Source organism: Antedon mediterranea, chromosome 10 (assembly GCF_964355755.1).
Source record: "Antedon mediterranea chromosome 10, ecAntMedi1.1, whole genome shotgun sequence".
Lineage (NCBI taxonomy): Eukaryota > Metazoa > Echinodermata > Crinoidea > Comatulida > Antedonidae > Antedon > Antedon mediterranea.
This window is the reverse complement of record NC_092679.1, coordinates 20,468,484-20,489,533: the sequence shown is the minus strand read 5'-3', so window position 1 is coordinate 20,489,533 and position 21,050 is coordinate 20,468,484. Positions and strand designations below refer to the sequence as shown.

Genomic DNA, 21,050 nt, shown 5'->3' with positions numbered 1-21,050 from the left:
AAAGCATACTTTTTATTCTGAGAGGGTTTGAAAATTGCCTATGGTGAACACATAAGTACTCCCATCCATTTTAAAACAATTATTTATTATTTTTTACTTTTTTTTCTGTTAAATTTGCCTATAAAATAGTCCTACTGTGTATGTATTTATATTTAGATAAATAGATATATTTTTATTCCAAAACTGTACAACAAATTGATTTAATTAAAGTGGTATTTCATAAGAAAAATGATTAGGGCCATAACTAAACTTGAAAAAACATTTACTTTTATTGGTAGAGAACATAATAACAGAATTTGGAATTTGATTATAAGAGAATTTGACACTTGACAGTATTTAATCCAAGAGTTTATTAAACAATATAAGATTCTCACAAAAAAGTACTCAAAACTCGTATAATTTCTTATATCCTGGTCAAGTGTTTGTGTTTTGAATTGACTACTGAGATTAGTTGCCATATTTAAAGTAATTTCATAACACAATACTCTTTACAGATGGATTTCTCATTGTTTTGTTCAGTGAATCTGGCCACTCGTACTTCACGATAGATTTAGCTGGCTACTCAACGGACAGTGAGGGTTACTTAGTGGTAGGCGTACGAAGCACTGAACCGTATCCAGCTTTAGTTTTAGCTCCAGGTAAATTTAAAATAAAGCAAGATCCATATTTATACTATTGTATAAATTTGCGTTATTGGTAAACCAAAAAAAAAAATATTTTTAATATGTTATTAATATCGTAGGTTTTATAAGAACGTCGAGTGGAGCAGTGACCATCTATAAAGCGGCATTTGAAATCTTCGCCGATGAGGGACGTACGAGAACGGAAGGTTTGATAGACTCTGTTGTATACAATGACTATGTGATCCCATTGACAGGATGGACCAGTGACTTATATTCTGTACTACCCCCTGTAAGTTATTAATTAAAAAATTAATTAATTAAAATAACATACATCAATGGCTTATTTAGAGTTGAACCCTTATTAAGGGGACAGCTACCGGACCAAACATGGTGTCCCCTTAATAGGTCCCCTGAATAGGGTTTGTCAGCAGTGTTAAAACGTATGCTTATTTCACAGAAAATTAGTTTCCTTAGAGGTGTCCCCTGAATAGAGGTGTCCAAGGAGGCTTGTAACTGCAATTATATATTCACACAATTCACTAAAATGTTGGGCATTTTTTAATCTTTACATTTAGTATAAGTTTTTTACAAATGAAAAACTTTTATTTATCAAGAAAGTTTTTTTAAACAAGTGACTTTGTCATATGTACAAGTATTTTGAAAAATGACTTAAGCAAATTCATTGACTTAAAAAAGACATTTTTTTTTTTGCTCATAATGTGTGACCCTGAACCTTGACACCCTTGGACTGTACCAAACTTTTTTTCTTAATATGAATTTTTTTATTTAAATATGATATGCAAATAGTAATTTTTAATTTTTTTTTTAATTCTGCAGATTCCATCATCTATTCTGCAAAGCTCAGGGCAGTCTCTAAGCAGATGTTTTTCTCTTAAACTAAACTCTCCAACGCCGTTTGTGGTCTCAGATCCGTCTCCAGAGTCCCTAAACGCTTGTCCCATACAAACAGACGATATCCTCATCAACGAGATTAAAGTAGTCCCGGGAAGTTTCTGGTACCAGCAGCCAGGCATTGACTACATTGAACTCAGGAGTTCAAATGGGGAGTACATGGACTTAACTGGTACATCTGTTGTGTTGTACAGTGGCAATGACCAGAATAGAGTTTATAGTGCATATGACCTTGCAGGGTATAGCACAAATGATGATGGGTACTTTTTGTTAAGTAATGATAAAAGTATTGCAGGTAAGAGGCAATATATTATTCCTATTACTATGCATGTAATCAACTAAAACCGAAATTCTGGATTAACAATTAATTGTCTCTTGAATAGAGGTTGCCTGTGTTCAAACATATACTACTCTTCTTAATATTAGTTGTTGTCCCCTGATTGTACTGTATGCATTTAATCAACTACAATAAAACCCATATTTCTGGATTAACATTTAGGTGTCCCTTGAATAGAGGTTGCCTGTGTTAAAACAAATACTCCTTGTTCCTTTCATGGGAAAATGTCCCCTAAATATCCATGATACTGTAATGATATTAATTATGAATATATAGCTTTTTTTCAATAAATTAATTTATTTTATTGCAAATACAATCATACTATTTTTTTCCGTTTATCCAAAGATTATTTCATTGATTCCGGTGAGGGCGGTTTCCTTCAAATGGGTCCAGCTGCAGTGACTATCTACAGAGCGCCCTCTGGTGCCTTCCTTCATGGTCAGACCCTTACTACTACCAGTTTGATAGACACAGTGGTGTACACCTTTTGGGAAGATGATCCTAGTACACTTGTGGACGAGCTTGTGCCAGGTATGTTTGTGCGCCTCTCTAAGGGCTAGGATAGAAACATAAGGAATACAATGCCAATATCTCTTTAGGATAATTGTATTTAAAGATATATTGTCTCCCTGAAAAAATTTAATTTTTTTGTTGAATATGTCATTTAAATGTCCCATAATATTTATTCATTTGTACCAAAAATTTGATTTAAAAAAAAAGAATTTATCTGAAAAACTGTAATTTAAAGTAAAAGATAGTCAAATTGGCTGCCAGCCAATGGGTTTTTGGTTGAATTTAATCATTTATAAGTGAAAACATTATTTTTTCAGGGTTTTTTTTTTCTACAGATGGGATTAACTTTGTTAAACTACAAAATGGCCAATTCAAAATCTGATTTTATTAATATTCATTTTTCATGTTCAATCTTTCAATACATCTTTAACTACTGTGGAGTAGCTTTGTGTCATTTTTGTACTTTATATACTAAGTATAAATTGGCAAGTAATTCTTTGGTGGGACTCGAACCCACAACCTCCAGATCACTAGCCGGGTGCTCATATCTCTACACCACTGAGCTTGCACTGATGGCTAGGGGTTAGATTAAAGCCCAAGTACTTGACTAATATCTTTTCACATTCTTTCACACACTAATTTTGTTTAGACAAGAATGTTGTTAACCAGACCATGAATTAATTAAAGTCTGTTTTTCACAACCAGATAAGTGCCAAATCTCTGGCTCAGACGTACCTACTTTGATGCATTGCAATTTGCTATTCACAATGTCGTACCTTCGCCTCTGGACTCTCTCTTTGTAGTTTTCATATTTGGTCATGTACAAGGCTGATTTACAGACTGAATGATTAACTATTATTACCTATTCATAATATTGAATTAATGTTTTATTAATTATTTTTAATGAATTAATTATTTAATTGCTTAAAAGCTTTTAACATATTTTATTACTTTCACCTAATCTAATTAAGGTCAGTCTATTATTCTACTTAACGAAGCAAACAACAAGACAGTAAGTCGTTGCTATGGAAAAGATAAACGTCACCAGAATGCGTTTGTGACTTCGAAGCCGTCCCCGAACAGAGACAACAAATGCAAGGCAAACACAGATATTTATCCAGGTCAGAAAAACAATAAAATTACTAATAAAATATGAATTAATATGCTTGTGAAGGAGTATAACTTATAGGCCCAGAACAACACAACAGTTTTTAATATTATATATTCAACTCTCCCAATACCGAACTCTCAAATCCGGAAACTTTCAGTCCAAAAGGTCCCAAATTCATTTTTAACATAAACAACTGAATACCAGACTTTCCAGAAAACCAGAGATATTTAGCCAGCCCAAAGGTGTCCGGTATTGGGAGAGTTGACTGTATATGTACATAATACACACACAACCAACAACATTTAATATCCCATCCAAAGAACAAGGCAACAAAAACTCAAGGACACACAAAGTTTACCTTATTGTGACCAAAATCCAATGGTGAGAAGCCAGTCATTCATCTATTGGGCCTCTACCACAAACATTTCTATTTAACATGATTAATAACTTTATTTTACAGCTATCGTCATAAATGAATTGAACGTCGATAACGCAGAATCAGACACGCATGAATACATCGAGTTGTACGACTTTGGAGTAGGCAGGACCAAACTGGATGGTCTGATGCTGGTGTTCTTTGATGGCACCAATGACGACAGGTCTTACTTTGAAGTGGATCTTACAGGACAAAAGTAAGTCCTTTAGCATGCTTTGAATACTGTGGTCGTTGATTCAAATCCTGCCTCTGTCATAGAAGATTAACCAAGTCTCATAACAGTTTAGAAAGCATAATTATGCAATACTTCTCATACTGTAGAACTCCGTTTTTAAGACACCTATATTAATGGACACTTTTCTGTAAACCCCTATTTAGGGAGCAAGAAAATTATGTTCTATCCTGAAGGTGTCCCCTTAATAGGGGTGTTAATACCCAGGAGAGTTTCCCCTATTAAGGGGACACTTGTAAAATGAATGAGGGGAAACGTTTTAACACTACAGCAGTTCAGTGGACACTTTGTTGGATCCAGAAGGTGTCCCCCCCCCCCCCCCCCCATGTAACTTTATTCAAAGAGGTATAAATCAATGCAGGAATGTGTGGTAGGAAATTAACACTTTATTTAACCTTTTGGCCACAGAGATAAAGAAATAAGTTACTTAGCATAAGAATGCACTGACTTTATATGAAATTTTACTATTAATAATATTATTTAAAAGTTTTTTTATAAGACTTGTGAGGTATTCCATTGTAATGTACAGTTGTTACTTTCATTACAATTATGTTATTTTATGAAATATCTTTATTTCAGAACTAATCGTAATGGCTACTTTGTAATCGGAAGCGCAAACATTGTACCCGTACCAAATATGGTAGTGTCGACACACTTTGTTCAAAACGGACCAGACGCAGTTGTACTGTACCACGGAACGGCTCAACAGTTCCCTCGTGGGTCACCAATCTCCAAGGAAAATATCGTTGATGCGTTGATTTACGGCACAAACGATTTGAACGATAGGACTTTGTTGGATATGATAGCTCCGGGTCAGATCATTGTAAACGAGAACGATAAACACAACGCTGGAGAAGAATCGATGTCACGATGTCTGAGTAACCTTCCCATCATGTTTTCAGCTTTCTTAAACTCGCAACCGACTCCAGGAGCGTTTAACAATTGTACGTTAACGAAAATCTTGATAAATGAGGTTAATACAGATGAACCGGGTAACGATAATGCAGATTTTATCGAGCTGTACGATGGCGGACGTGGGTACGCATCGTTGGATTCACTAGTAGTTGTGATATTTGGTGGTGGTTCCAGTCAAAGTGTTAATACTATACCACTTCAAAATTACAGAACAGACAGGTATAAAAATTATCATTAAAATCCCTAATTGGACGTTTTTTGGTGAAATAAACAAGGGAAAATTCATATTTTAACACTTCAGCCTCTATTAAGGGGACACTTTGTTGGGTCCTGAAGGTCTCACCTTAATAGAGGTTCTGCTATATCCCACTATTATCATTATAATCATAAATTATCATTTTTATTTGTCAAGTTATATTAACACATTCTACATCTTAAAGTAGTACAATATATTTTTTTTATTGGCTGTAAAATAATGTTTTTTTTTAACTTTTTTTCAGTAATGGATACTTTTTGATTGGTTCTGGCTTAGAAAATGTGGACATAGACACTGGAAACGTAGGCTTTTTACAGAATGGACCAGGTGCAGTTGCCCTCTATAGAGGAGACCATCGTAATTTTAGCTCTATTTTCCCCACAAGAACGCATCTTGAAGATGTGTTAGTCTACTCAACAAATGAAGAAATAAACTTACCACTTTTGATCACTCTGCTTCCAGGTCAAGCTGAGGTCATGGAAGATCCCACTTTCATGGAGGGGGATGAAAGCATGAGTCGATGTTTTAATCAAGACATACAGAGTAGCGTAGCGTTTGGATTAGGTAAACCAACTCCTAAACAACCTAATAGTTGTAATGGTCGATCTAGCAACCAAGCTACCAAACCACGACAATCAAAGATTATTATAAACGAGATCAACCCAAGCAGTTCAGCAGACAAAGGTCCGCAGTTTGTCGAGCTAAAAGGAGACCCCAACCATTATTTAGAAAGCTTTGTAATAGTGTTTTACGAAATCTTCAGGATGGGTACACGAATATACTATCGGACGAGTCTTGGTAAAAACATGATAGGAAAGGACGGATATTTCGTAATAGGTGAACAAAGTATGAAGCCAGATTTTGTCATTGCATCCGAGGCTGAGGAGTTGATACACAGTGAGGTGTCTGCCGTGGCACTGTATATTGGGACAGAGGAACAGTTCCCTATTGGTGGAATAGTTACCACAGAGAATCTACAAGATGCTCTAATATACACCACTTATAATACATCATCACCTGATGTAACTTCTAATGTTGTTCAGGAGCTTACGTCAAATCAAGGAATTTTCTATGAGAATAATCAGTAAGAAATGGTTAATTTTTATTCTGTCTTTTTTATTTTGAATGAATGTTTGTTCATTTTGTCTTATTGTTTAAAATTCAGTAAGTAATTGTTAATTGTTATTCTGTCTATGCATGAAGGTTTCTTCATTTCATCTTATTGTTAAAATTCATTAAAAAACCTCTTTAAATTTTTATTCTAGGCTCCTGCCATATCAGGTATCAATCAGCCGATGTGCTTGCTGCCAGACAAAGTCCACCAACTCCTTCATGATGTCTGCCATGACACCTAGAGCAGAAAACATTTGTCCAGATAAGTCATTCCTTAAGACCATCCAGATGAGGCTGTTCAGTGCCGAGTATGAGAAGTGGAAAGGAGATGACTTTTTGTTGTCTGCCCTGCAAGCTGCTGTTGTCAAAGGCATTGAGAGTAGATGCCAATGTGGATTTAGTCCAGCATATCTCACACGTAAGTCTTATCACAAACACACTGGTGAAGATTGTGCAGTAAACATACTGTAGTGGTTTAGCTCCTAACCCGGTCAAGCCTATCTCACACATAAGTCTTATCACACATACACACACTGGCCAAGATGTACAGAAAAAGGTAGTGGTTTCTTGGTGGTTGACTGCCAAGGCCTGTGTTCAAATCCTCACCTTTTGGCACGGTTAGATTTGACACCAACCTAAAATTAGACCTACTGCAACACCCTATTAAGCTTGGTTCCCACTAGAACGTAACACAAGGACGTAAACGCAACGCAAGCGTTTTAACCAATGACAAGCAAAGTTATAGACAGTTAGCAATCACAAGCGAATAAGCCATCGCTTGTGATTGGTCAATTCACTTGCGTTGCGTTAAGTCCTTGCGGGAGTCCTCTATTATTCAGATTTGTCAATTATTAAATTTTCAATATTTTTTTCTAATCAATATTTTATGACTCATTGTTTTCTCTTCAAGTGTATCACAACTTTTTAAATATGATTTGTTTTACCATAAAGTTTTGTCTAAAAAAATAATAAAAAAAGATATATACATATAGAACGTATACCATAGAGGTGAGGGTGTGTGACGCTTGGATTACTGATCGTGAGATCGTAGTTCGAATCCAACTCTTGCTTGTATCCTTAGACAAGACACTTTTCTTCTCTCCACCCAGAATGTGGGTACCAGTTAGATCAAGACACAACTTTGCGCTGATTACTATCTTATTATGGGAATATGTTTCCATACATGGAGACGGGATTTCTATACAAGTTTGGTCTATAAAATGACCGGGGTAATAATGTGCAGCGCATTATCTTTCTTTTATAGGAAGTAAAATCTTAAAAGGAAGTGTAGTATTTCAAACAGACATGTCGGCGCTCAACCAGACTCAGGCCGACAAACTGTTCACAAGTTACCAGGATTATATTAAAGACACGCCGTCCGTCATCGTAGCTTCAATGAACTTCAGCGTTGATACGAGTTGCATCGCAGGATGCGTCCCAGATGACGAGACATCATTGCCAAGTAAACAACAAAGTGAATCTGGTAATCCTTGATTTATTTTCAACAAATTTTTTTTTTGCCATACTTTTTTCGGAAAAATCTCCATTTTTCTCCACCATCCAAACATTGCCAATTACAGGATGGGAAAAACCCATGCTTTCTAAACGAAGTGTTGTAAGAGGCTTAGGTAGTGTGCTGTATATTGGCTGTCAAAAAACCCAGATTGGCACCTAGGACCCTGAGATACGCAAGCAAGCATTTCAATCACCATACCACAGTGCCACTAATTGCAATATTTTTTGTGTAAAATGCAGCATAATTGTAAAGCTCTGTCTACACTATCAAAGTCAAACTAGTTTGACAAAAAAAGTCTGATATGCTTAAATATGGTAGTGATATGACATCATTATGTCCATATATGGGCACATCACATTTTTTTTTAACACATAAAGTTTGATAGTGGAGACAAGGCTTTAAATTATTGTTTTATAAAATTCAACATGCAAGAAATTGTATTGGTCCACTTAAAATGGAAATTCATTTTTCTTGGCATAATTAAGACAAGAAAAATACATCAAATTGCACAAATGCTAGGCCAATGTTAAAAATACTGTTAAAACAGTATAGAGTTATCGTCGAACATTTCAATTATACATATGAATGCTATTTACAACAAAGGACTTCCTAGTTCTATACATATTGATTTAAATGTATGTTTTATTTGTGACAGGTATGAATGCTGGTTTCATTGTTGCCGTGGCTGTGTCGGGAGTTACAGCTGTCATCATTGTTACTATCATTGTCTTTATAATACGTAAGAAACAGCTTTGCCGATGTCGACGGTATGTAAAAAGATTCTTTATGACAGAAAATTCAATAAATCTTAGTTCTGTGGCCAGATTTTACATTTTAGTTAATGTAATTTGTAGGTATTAAACTCTGTCTCCACTATCAAACTTTATGTGACAAAAAATTGTGAAGTGCCCATATATGGACATGATGCTGTCATATCACTGCCATCTTTTGGCATATCACTACCATATTTGGGCATATCACTACCATATTTGCCCACATCACACGTTTTTTGTCAAACTAGTTTGATAGTGTAGACAGAGTTTAACAAGATTGCTAAAAACTTGCAAGGATCTAGTTACCCGACTAGAAGACCAATCTGCATGCTACTGTAACTTTCCGAGTTCTGCTTGCCCAATTAAACTTGCCCAGATAATTTTACGTATCCAAAACATTTGGTGTGAATGCTTTTACTAAGTGGAACCTATTCAGCTATGCTTTTTTCTTTCACATCTTAGAAGTCTTACTGTGACTGTGCAAAGAGATATTACTATTAAATATAATAATATTCATTATAATATCTCTATGGACTGTGGTAAAACTGATTTAATTTTCACTTAAATGTGATACAATAAGGCCACAGGTTTCAATTTTTTTTCTTTCAGGTCGATCTCATTGGATGTTGATCTTTTCAAAGTATCTAAAAAACAAGATTTGAATGACCTCGACGTGTTAGGCACAGTTCACGATTATTCCAACCCGAGTGTTGACATTGTTACCTCTGCTTCTTCCATAAGCGGTAACGTAGCATTCCAACCGTAGATGACTATAATTAGTGTGAGGTAAGGTACATTTTTAAGTTTCCAGGTTGGCGTAAGTGGAAAAGATATCTGCACCAAACACATTTATGTATCATGTGAATTTAAGTAAGAGAATTTACAAATAATACCTTTTTCATCTATTTAAAGATGTCTATAAAATTGAAAGAGAGGAAAGATAAAGTTTACTAAACACATTTTAACCTTGCAACTTTTTATCCAGTTTTAGGGTAGGCTAAGTGGAAGTTACAGTAAGATACTTACAAATTGAAAGTCCAATACCTGAAATCCCTCCATAGCTGACTGCACCTAACTAACCACCACCTAGTTTTCTTGCTAAAATTTTTAAGCTTTTTTGCAAAGTAATTATGCAATAAATTCTCTGAAAAGAGATAGTATTTGTCTTTCAATTTTCTGGCATTCAACACCAGAAGAAAGTCCTAACCTCTTCAATATGTTTTCTTTGAACAGATTCTTTATTTGATATTTCCGTTAATATTTTGCTTTAGTAATAGGTGTAAGTATAATATAAGGTATTAAAGCAAACTTTTTTAGTTATAAAATACAATAGTGCTTTCGTATAATTTGAAACTCGGAATATTTGATACAATAGCAATTGTGCTTTCAGTTGTCTGCTATTTTAAACTAGTAGTTGGGAAACTTTCCCAAACTCCATGGTCTGGCCCAAAATGACCAGTCTGGTTTTCATAATGTATTTTCAATGAAAGAGAATGTTTTAAAAGAGTTTCTGGTGTTTGACTGTAATTCTCCATATATTATATACAATGCAAAATGGTACACTTTGAATGTTACACCTTGGCCCTCTAGTATAGACCAAATAATGCTCATGTTTGTTTAATGTTTTGGGAAATGTTAGAATACATATTTGAACCCTACAAATACATAAAAGATTAAAATAATGAATCAAATTAGCAAAATACAGAGGTGCTATTTACTTTGGCCTGTATTAAGATTTTAATCAGATTTTGTGATGTCACCAATTAGTTAGTATGCAAATGTATGCTTCTTTATGATTAATATATTTTTTATTCTTTCACATTCAATTTATATAGTAATAGAATTTTAATATAATCATTTTGTATTTTAAACCCATCTGTGAGGGAGAAGGGAATCTAAAAATAAATTATAATGCATTCCAGTTGTATAACAAATTAATAAAAATACTGAACCTTGTAATTTGACTAATCAAAACATGATGGACCATCCAAACGGTTGCTTGTGATTGGTCAACTCTACAAGTGGGAACCAAGCAAGGGGTGTCTCAAAGGAGATGTACTGTAACTCTGTTTATATTTGTAATATTATTCAGATAGAATATGTAATTTTATAATTATTCAAATATATCATATTTTTATAATAACTTTATAATACCCTTGATTTATACAAAGCCTTTAAAATAAATTTATATTTAAGAAGTTTTATGACTAATATTAATTTAGATTTAGACTTTAGTTTATAGGACTGGATATGTTGATTGTAAAAACATATTTGTTTTTAATAATAGGAATTATTTTAAATAGAGTAATTCATTTCCAAAATGTGTATTATAAGGTTGCAAAGATGTGAGTGAATTGACCAATGACAAGCGACAGTGCGAATAATCTATTGCTTGTGATTGGTCAAATTACTTGCATTGTGCTTACGTCCTTGCGTTGCATCCTAGTGGGACCAAGAATAAGCTGGTATTTCGGTAATTAGTTGGTTTCTTTAGAGCAAGTGAAAATTAGCCAGATACAAGTGGTGCTTAATAAATCAGGTGCTTATACTGACACCATTGGTGTATAGTTTATACATAGTGCTTTTATTTCTTCCATATAGAAGTCCTGTAAATAATCTTATTACACAGTTTTATAGGTGCATACAGGGAAGAGTAAAATTACACTTTTTTAAAGTTAACTCTTTCCTGTTGCGTACAATACTGTACGTATTTTTTATTTTAACCATTTAACCAGTACTATATTCAATTTTGTTAAAAGCACTAATTTGTATTAATAAGGGTAACCATACTTTTTTTCGATGAGAATTGTGAAAATGCAATGCCTAGTACTTTCTTTATAAGATAATTGGAAAAGGAGTATGTATGAAACGCCAAAGGAACCAAAAAAGCAAACATGTTATTGGTAGTGTTTGTTGAGTTCACTTGTACCGTTTGTTTTAAGTTTTTAAACAATATTTTCAATGTAATTTTGTGATATTTTGAAGGTATTTTAATAGAATAATACATTTTAATATAGAATAGCCATTTCATAAAAATATATAAAATAAATAAAATATTAACGTAATAATGATTATAAATAAAAACCATTAAATATATGTTGGGCTTGTCACTGCTATATATTCTTATGTGGTATCAACAAGAGGTCTACTCCTGCGCACGCATTCACAGCATGGTGCCTTTATCAACACTAAACCAACAACTTGACATCACATCTGAAGGATGAGGCATATAAGAATCTACGCTATGGATGCTTTTACTAGTCCATGTTTTACTCATCTCAAGTTCTTATAGGCAGCAAAGTGATTTTTTTTATATTTCTTATAATATCGTCGCCAATTTAATGTTGTTTGCGTTGTCTTAAACTCTATACCTACGATTATCAAACATTACAGTATTGGCTCTCTTTTATTACCAAAATACAGGATTTACACAACAAATAGATTTGACGTAAAATGAACACGTTTTACGTAAATTATCTACATCTGTTCATTGGTCAACATCTTCACTCAACGTATAGATGGCCTTATTAATATTCAGAATGATACGCATCAGTGATCACCATCTATTGTTACCAGCTCGCTACCGTCTGCCAGTAGCGAAAACAAATTGTCAATTAAGCCATTGTGTGGATGTGAATTTGCCCTAAAGCCTTCCAGTTTATTGTTGAGTTTATTCTGTATTTCCTATGGTTCTCGTAATATTGAGAAAAAAAGCGAACATCTTATAGAATAACGTTTTATCATGCTCTGCTCATGCGCCGTTCGGTTGTTATTGATTTTACCTTGAGAGTGGCTCTTTATTGAATGACTAGCTATAACCATGCCATATTGACTAATTATATATACAACACACCGATATTGCTAAAATCTACACGATAGGCGTGTTCATAAACGCGAGATATTTGAACGAAATAATGGATATTTTATTTTATTAATGAATGATTAATATTCAGTTTTCATCCGAACATAATTTAAACAATTATTATACGGGTTTTTTAAATTGCGGAATATTTTACCTGAACGGTGTGTGTGTATATATATGCACACGGCGCGCTGAACAAATAGCCGGCCAGGGATTCACTTTGCACAGTGACTAAGGTACGTTTTATATGTTTGTTTATCATGTATGTTATCAGTGCTGTACGCCCTACCACCATTTTGTATCGATTATTAATAATAAACGGTGATATACTGCTTACAATCTATTTGTAATTCATTGTATGTTCACGTCTGTTCTGCCTCATTTGTGGCCATCATCACCAGGGAATAAAAGCGGTCAGTCTCGAACAGATAAAATGTAAGTGAATATTTATACTTCGTACTTCATGGATCATTAATATTTTTAATAATTTCATTTTGATAGGCCCTACGTCAACTTTCACCAGGCACTCCGACTACCTGTCGAATACAAGGTGCCCTTTGATCTCCCGATACCGGAACATGTATTTTAAATTAATTCGTATAATGTCTATACGTGGAGGCCTAATTAATTAAACGTATAGCGGTATTTTATTACAATGTTTTTCATTTCAATAATAACAAAGCCCGTGCATTTTTTTTGGTTATTTTTCAAATCGGTATGGTATATAATCGCGTCTTCTTACATGAAACTCACATAGTTAAGGCAATTATTACAAAATCAAGTGGTCCCTCAAGTGGTCTAAAGAAACTATCCCCACTCTCCCCCACAGATCATTTTGGCCCGTTACGGGGAAACTTTCCGTACAAACTATAGGGAAATTCACTTGTTGAGGTCGGGCCCTAATATGGGAGTGAAACTATAACAGTCGACCAATAATACTCAAGAGGAAACTCCTACTAGGACACTTTAGTTCCAAAGTTGTCCCCCCCCCCCCCCACTTTATTTTAATTAATCAGAGAAGCTGCTTTACTGTAGGGTCTGATGTACTTGTAAATCTATTAGATGCACCCGAATTAGTATACTATGCCAGTGATTGGTTGAAGGATGAAATTCGACCTTAAATAAACTGTAGAAATAATCCCCCAATAAATTAAAGCGAATGCAATATTTTCTCTCAAACACTCGTATTATCCTCAAACAAATCGCAATCATTGTTTGTATTTTTTTCCGCAGTAAAAATGTTATCCTTCTACTTTATAAATCAAAAGGCAAATTACTGAAAAAAATGACAATGCTGTGGGTATCAGTGGCTGGATCTCAATGGAGATACAAAAAAAGCGAAAATCTAAATCAAAACGATAAAGTAAAACAGCCAGAGAAAAGTTAGCAGAGCTTTCGGCCAACACTGGCCCTTCATCATCAGTGCTATTATATCTATAGCTACTTGTATCTAGGCCTATAGGTACTTGTATATCTATAGGTACTTTTGTATCTATAGGTATTTTTATTACTTTTGTAAATACAATTCTCTAGCTCAATTATTTATATCGTTGTATCGTCATTTACGATCGAAATGTGCACATTGAATTGTTCTGACGGGACTACTTAAAATGTTGAAACGTAAAGTGAGACCCATGCGGCTTGTGTACGCCTAATTTTATTTGCAAAATCATCTCGTTCTGAAGATTATGCAATCATAAATATAAATGTATTTTATTTTAGAATCTGATATGGTATAACCAGGAAATATAGTTAGAGACGTAGATATTAAAGTTTCATTGTTGATTTGCGCAAGTACGTACTAAGAGATAATGCCTTTAAATGAATTTCTCGCAATAACGCCGACATACTTCCAATATAGTAGTAGCACACGTCCGTCCGTGCATTTTGTGTGTCGAGACACTATGTAAATATGTTTTGATTCATTATTTATTTCAGAAAAAAGTATTCTCCGTTAATCATTATCTCATAAGTCTACTATTCTACAGCCAACAAAATTACCCATCATCATTTGTCATTTTGCACACGACACAGTATTATCTGACCTACTCCACTTCTTCAAGAACATGAACCTTGCACGAGGCCCTCTTTACCATTTTTCTCCCCATATTCGATCCATCTTCATACTATACCAACCTCACGTACGTCATCGTTTACACCCAACTTCCCCCCCCCCCCCCCCAAAAAATACCCCATCTAACTTTTGTCCTTCCTATAATAATAATTCCAATTGCTTTTAACATCTAACCGACAATTGATGACATGAGCTGAACTGATTTAGTCATTTAAAAATCAACTGCGCCCCACCCATAACCACCCAATCCTTTAAAACACACACACCCTACTTTCCACATAAATATTTCGATACGCTCCCCCCCCCCCCCCCATATATCATTGTGAATTAGCCATTGACGTTGACAATTATTAACTAACGGACTAATGTACGTTAAAATGTCATTTGGCTGTCTCGGAAAAATACTAATTATCATCATGCGAACAATAAAATCATCTTTTCTAAGTGTTATTACTTATAGGCGAGGCCGCTTAGTCAATAACGTTCACTATTTTGCCTAACCTTAGTCATCGCACATTAAGAGAATGAAAAACAAAAATGTGAACACCCTAGTATCCGCATTGAAGTAATTTAATGGATCGATTCTATGATGGAAATAACAATGAAAAAACAAATGTAGTTTGGTCAATTTTTTTAAAAGTCCACCTCATTCTGTCGAACTATCATCGTACATTATATCACGGTCCCCCGTTCTTTGTTCAAATATTTATTTGGGGGTTGGGCAGGCCTATCATACAAAAATGTATCCCCTCCACTCCCCACATCAACCCAGATTTTACTAATTTTAAGTAGGTCTTAAAGAAAAACATTCGCTGTATAAATTAGGTTATTATTTATTTTCAACAATATTTATCATCACTATGTGAATATTTAGCCTATGGTAGTAGTTCCCATAGTTAATGCAACTTCATTTTGCACCTTAACCGTATTATAATTGATCAAATTATAAGGACACCCTGAAATTTCGTTTTAATTTTAACTTTATCATATAGCGCCCTCTACAGTTAATTAACTTCTGTTTTGGTACCAAACCGCGCGAAGATATCTCTTTGTACCCACACATTTTCATGGGAGATATTAATATTATAACAATAATAATAATCACTCCAATGGATTAACGGGATTATTAAATAAATGTGAACATACGCAATCGGTCAATATGTTTCACACCACCTGGAACAACCACATACCTATAAATCATAATTAATAATAACGCATATTGATTTATTGTTTTGTTATTTTATCGCACGGATGGATTTCAATAGTGTGTTTAAATATTCACGACTGATTTATTTGAGTTTAAACCCAGAACAGTATATCCCAATTTAAGATGATTGTTTTATTGAACACGTTGCATTTCTTTATTTCACATATCAATAATACATTTTCATCGAAACTGGAATAAAAGACTTGCCGACATTGTTAATATTTATCGGGAAAAATTATTCTCTACGTAAGAACTGATGTGTTCATGTTCCACTCGGGTGGGTACCTTCGCCTTGTTTTGATTTTCAACGAATTAAATAAAAACACAAAAACAAACAGGGATAGGCCTATGCCGTATCTTTTTTCACTCAAACTTTCCCGCAAATAAGCTTTTAGTCCAGTTCCCTGTCAAAACAAAAATGTAAACATTGTGTTTCATGAATATTTATATAACTAGGCCCTTAACAATGACAGCAAACACACTTTTGTCCATTATCCTCCCTAAGGGTATCTCGGGTTACGGTGGGTGTAGGCTGATGGTGGATACATGGTACCTACCCCAGCACAACCCCTGGCTGACCATGGGGAGTATTACTCCATGTCCTGACCTACTTCACACAAACGCATCTGCAGCCATTGTTTAGACTGTCCACTCTCAGAGACAGCTTATTGAAATGATTCCAACTCCAATGATTTATAATTCAAATAAATGTTCAGTTCATGTTCCAGTTCATTCATGAGTTTTGTCTGGAGATTAATCAACAAAAGGTCCTGAACAATCTTCACATGTATGTTGTGAGTCACCAGGCCTACACTCGTCGTGAATCATCCTTGGTCACTCTTTTGTCGATAATATTCTGTCATCATTTTCAACTTTCGATCGATCTAGCGCATACAGCAAAAATTTGATTTGTATTTACAGAAGAATGATTAATTATTAATTCATGACACATTTCGTTGGTATTTCAAAATCAGTGTTTACTGGTAAATATCGACCAAGTGGGGTCTTCCAGCTTCCGTAAGAAAAACTGTATTCAGGGATCATGAGATAAAACAATAGACGCGGTAATAAACTAGACATAATTTTAATACTGTAATGCATAATTTTAGTTGGATCAATTAAAACAATAAAAATATAACATTTCTTAATTGTTTACAATGAACGCCTTATGATATTAAAAAATGTGTTGTTGTTTTTATTCAAAGCGACTATAGAATAGACTAGAATGTCCTACGTTTTTGTCTGCTATGGCAGGCTCAACATGTATATATATATATATATGTATATATTTATTAAAGTGCAAAATAGAAATTAAAGCTGCGGAACCGCACGATAAGAATGTGTATGAGCTATTTATCTCATGGTCATTTATGAATTCACATATATTAAGGTATAGAAATAAAAGATTTATAAGTCGACTTTAAATCATATTGGAATTAGCATTATAAATATCGCTTATTTTAAAGTTGATTATTTTATTTTAGGTTGATACAATTGTTTGATCAAAAAGAATTATAATTCAAGTTCTATATTTACACACATTAAAAGTAAGACACCGTATTGATTACACAAGTACATTTTTTTAATGGGAGGCGATCCCTTAATGACTATGGGTCAGCGCATTATAGAAACGTATTTTACAATGCAATATTGTCATTTAATTTTCATTTTTTTCGTAACTAAAAAATTAAATATAAATTTGAATTAAAAGAAACATAGTTGTGCTTCTTAACCTATTAAATTAGTGTAGTTAAATTCTCTTATTTGCTGTAATTATTGTACAATTATTAGGTAATGGTCCCGTTTTGAAAATGGTTGTGTCTAAATTGCTCAAAATAGAGAAGTGCAGCCCTCTTTTCAGCATGGAATGCCGTACGTCATCAAAAGTACGCAACTAAATTGCAGTACTGCACCTTCTGTGGGCCTTGAGGTTGTTTTTGATGGTCTTCCGTTAGAAGTGAATTGGAATCAATTTTTAATCAGTTTCGTTATTTTTTATTTGAACTCATATTTTAAAGTACTCTTGGATTTTTAGTTGGATTATAGTTTTACTTTGAACGGCGATGGGTCGCATAAAGTAAGTTAAACTGTTAATTGCAATATTTGTCTGACAAAAACTTTGTTAAATTTTAAGTTTTTGTACTAAAAATGGCTCACTCCACTTTGTTGTCTGCTGTCAAAATGTTATCCCATTCTTCCATACACACTCGATATTTTAATAGGCTTACTAGACAGACATATCATAGCTAGCCTGTTAAGCCTACCATCTACCATATTTCGCACACACATATAGCTCCTAACTAAAAAGCATTTGTTTTGAGGAGCCAGGCCTAGCAAGCTAGGCCTAGTCTAGGCCAGCACTCACTGCTGCTGTGGTGCGCGAGCAATACAGTGCCACACCGCCAGTGAGTGGGGGAAGTGGCAACCTAACTACTACTAGGCCTAAGCCTAGCTATTTTATTTGTAATTAATACTACTACCACTACTACTAGGCCTTACTGACAGTGGGTATCTGACATTTATTTTGAGCACCTTTATTGTTTTATTCTTGCTACACATTTTTAAAATGTAATCAGTTGTTTTTTACTTTTTAGGCCTAGCCTAGATATTGATGCAATGATATGTGTATTTACTATTGACATTATTGGTATTATTGTACTTCACCATTATTATTAGGTTTGTCTTTTCTTTCAACAGAAGTTTTTAACCAATTAATTACATTTTGTTACCCAGTTCTCCTTAGTAATCAGTATATGATATCTTGATGGTTTGTGAAGGTCATTGACATGACCACTGTCTGGAAGATGATTGACAGAGAGATGAATGCCATATTAGGCATTCCCAGTTGCCAGAACTGTTATTAGTCCCATATTAAGATGTCATCAAATAACCCTTAAAGTGATAAACACTCAAAATTGCTGGAGGGGTTGTTGTAATTGGCCGAGTCTATTTTTAGTTGCAGGAAAATGTACAAATATTTGTTTACAGATCTAGCAAAAATAGTGATTATAGAATTAAAATCTGATATAATGTTGTATAATTTATTTTATTTTTTATTTATTTTTTTAATGTATTCTATATAAATATTTTTAAGGCATCCTATAATTGGCGATTTTTGCCTATATTGGATGTGGTTGAAATGAAATACTGTATAACATAAATCCATGTTCTGGATCTTAAATGGAATTAAGTATTTACTTTTTTGGCATCCAATTTAACTATAGTCTTACTTTTGTACTGTGTAATCTAATTGTTTTAATATTGTTATGTTGTGTTAATCTGGTTACAATCTATCAATTGCTCAATAATGGCCTATCAAAGAACAAAAATGAAATTGAGCTGTGAATGAGTTCAAACCATTTGTGGTTACCGTATTGGCAATAACTAGTGGCAAGTGAAATGAACACATCCTTCCTCCTACTGACACCGTAGTGTGAATATACACACTTGCTACTTAGTACTTCATGTGTACTAGTCATCAGTTTGTGTTTTAATTGCATTGTTACTGTCTTCTTTCATTGGCGACCCTGAATTAGGGTCAATGATTGTCTAATAATGATATTCACTGGCTCTTTCAAAGGACCTACTACTACAACACTACAGTAAAGTCTCAGTTTATTCTTAAAGTGTCTTATTTTTTCTTGTATTATCCAGCCTCCAGTATTGAGTAGGTGGTATAGGAAATGCTATTGTTTATTCCACTATTATATTTTGTTAAACGTGATCAAAGTACCAGTTGTTTATATTGTATAAAATTTGCACAGTTATTACTTTAGTGTGAAAAGAAACTTATTCATAATTTCGGTTTATTGTTTTCTGTTATCATCACATCCTGCTACCTGGTCTTGTGATGAGCTTAATACTAATAACTGTTATTTTATTAATTTTTACTGGTATTTTCTTTGTGAAAACCAACCTATTGTGCTGTATCTTTAATTAATCTTCTTGATATTACCAATTCATATTTTGAGACGGGTTAGTTGACTTTAGTAAGTATTCAGTATACATTGTCTATAAAAAATAATTCATTTAGTGTTAGGGTTCTAGGAAAGGAAAGGACATTTTACATTATTATTATAATGAATGTACACAGGTACAGTACATAAAATAATTGTTTTAAAAAATGGATCAAAATTACGTATAGCTTACAGTAGTAATGCACACTGTGTAGCGTATTATTTAGTAGTCTGCTGTGGTCGGGCTTGTCAATTTTTTTTCTTTAATGATTTCCTTTAATATTACTGTACGATAGTTCACTTCATAGCATGAGACTCTGCAAGGTCTATTGTACAATACATAATAAAATTTTACAGTACTGTAGCTGTGTAATTATTGCTAATGTTCATTTACACAGTAGCACTGTATTGTATCATCTACTCTTTTGGATAAAAAAAAAAGAGTGGCTTGAACTAAATAAGGAAATGCCCCTTTATTGCAATATTAAAAGTTGAATTTCGACAACATTCCAATTCTCCACACCTGTGTTGCTACCATACTGGTTGATGAGTGACACAGTGATATTGGATAATAATAATAATTCCATAGAGTTTTGAAGACTAATTCAGAAATGGATGACATCTGGTAACACTGTGCGTCAATGTTTATGATAAACCTATTGATAGAGCCTAATGTAAGCAGGTGCTGACCAAACTGTACTGTATGGAAAATTGATTGGATGTACTGTAAATTGTATTAATTCTTTGTACTGTAATTACTGTTCAGTATGTACCCTTTACAGTTGGGGAGAGGTGTTTGCTGATGACCTATGAAGTTCCAATTATAATGTATTAAGGTTACTACTGTTTATCATAGTCTACAGTTATTGACGCATTCTTGACGAATTCATGATGTGATGCATCCGAAATTGGGGGGTAGTTCTGATCGATACTGTAGGGTCTACAGTTATTGTAGGTTCTACCTACAGTAAATTTGTTTAAAAAAACATTTTGGCACCCATGGCTTGTCATACTACTGTAGTATACTTGAGTAGTCTTACTGATACTAGAAACCTACAGCAGTTTAAATAACATAGTAAGTATAAAACTGACTGCAAATAACCAGAGGCTGTACCGCCAGGATAGTGTTCTGCGTTTTTTCTCTGCTTGTTGTTCTATGTAATTTATGCTTTTTGTAATTTTTGGTTTTATTTTTCTAGATAATAAATGAATAT

The 21,050-nt window shown here is 33.9% G+C and overlaps 1 protein-coding gene across 1 annotated transcript in view; it reads left to right on the top strand.

Moving 5' to 3' along the window:
• Window positions 1-21,050, top strand: part of LOC140061022 (uncharacterized) — a 34,556-nt gene that overhangs the window by 9,183 nt on the left and 4,323 nt on the right. Inside the window, exons 7-18 of the mRNA XM_072107420.1 lie at window positions 495-638; window positions 743-912; window positions 1,461-1,830; window positions 2,218-2,403; window positions 3,357-3,506; window positions 3,957-4,128; window positions 4,744-5,298; window positions 5,580-6,419; window positions 6,601-6,866; window positions 7,713-7,931; window positions 8,620-8,731; window positions 9,347-12,835. Coding sequence (XP_071963521.1) covers window positions 495-638; window positions 743-912; window positions 1,461-1,830; window positions 2,218-2,403; window positions 3,357-3,506; window positions 3,957-4,128; window positions 4,744-5,298; window positions 5,580-6,419; window positions 6,601-6,866; window positions 7,713-7,931; window positions 8,620-8,731; window positions 9,347-9,503 — 3,341 coding nt within the window. The 3' untranslated portion in view covers window positions 9,504-12,835. The remainder of the gene's footprint in view (window positions 1-494; window positions 639-742; window positions 913-1,460; window positions 1,831-2,217; window positions 2,404-3,356; window positions 3,507-3,956; window positions 4,129-4,743; window positions 5,299-5,579; window positions 6,420-6,600; window positions 6,867-7,712; window positions 7,932-8,619; window positions 8,732-9,346; window positions 12,836-21,050) is intronic.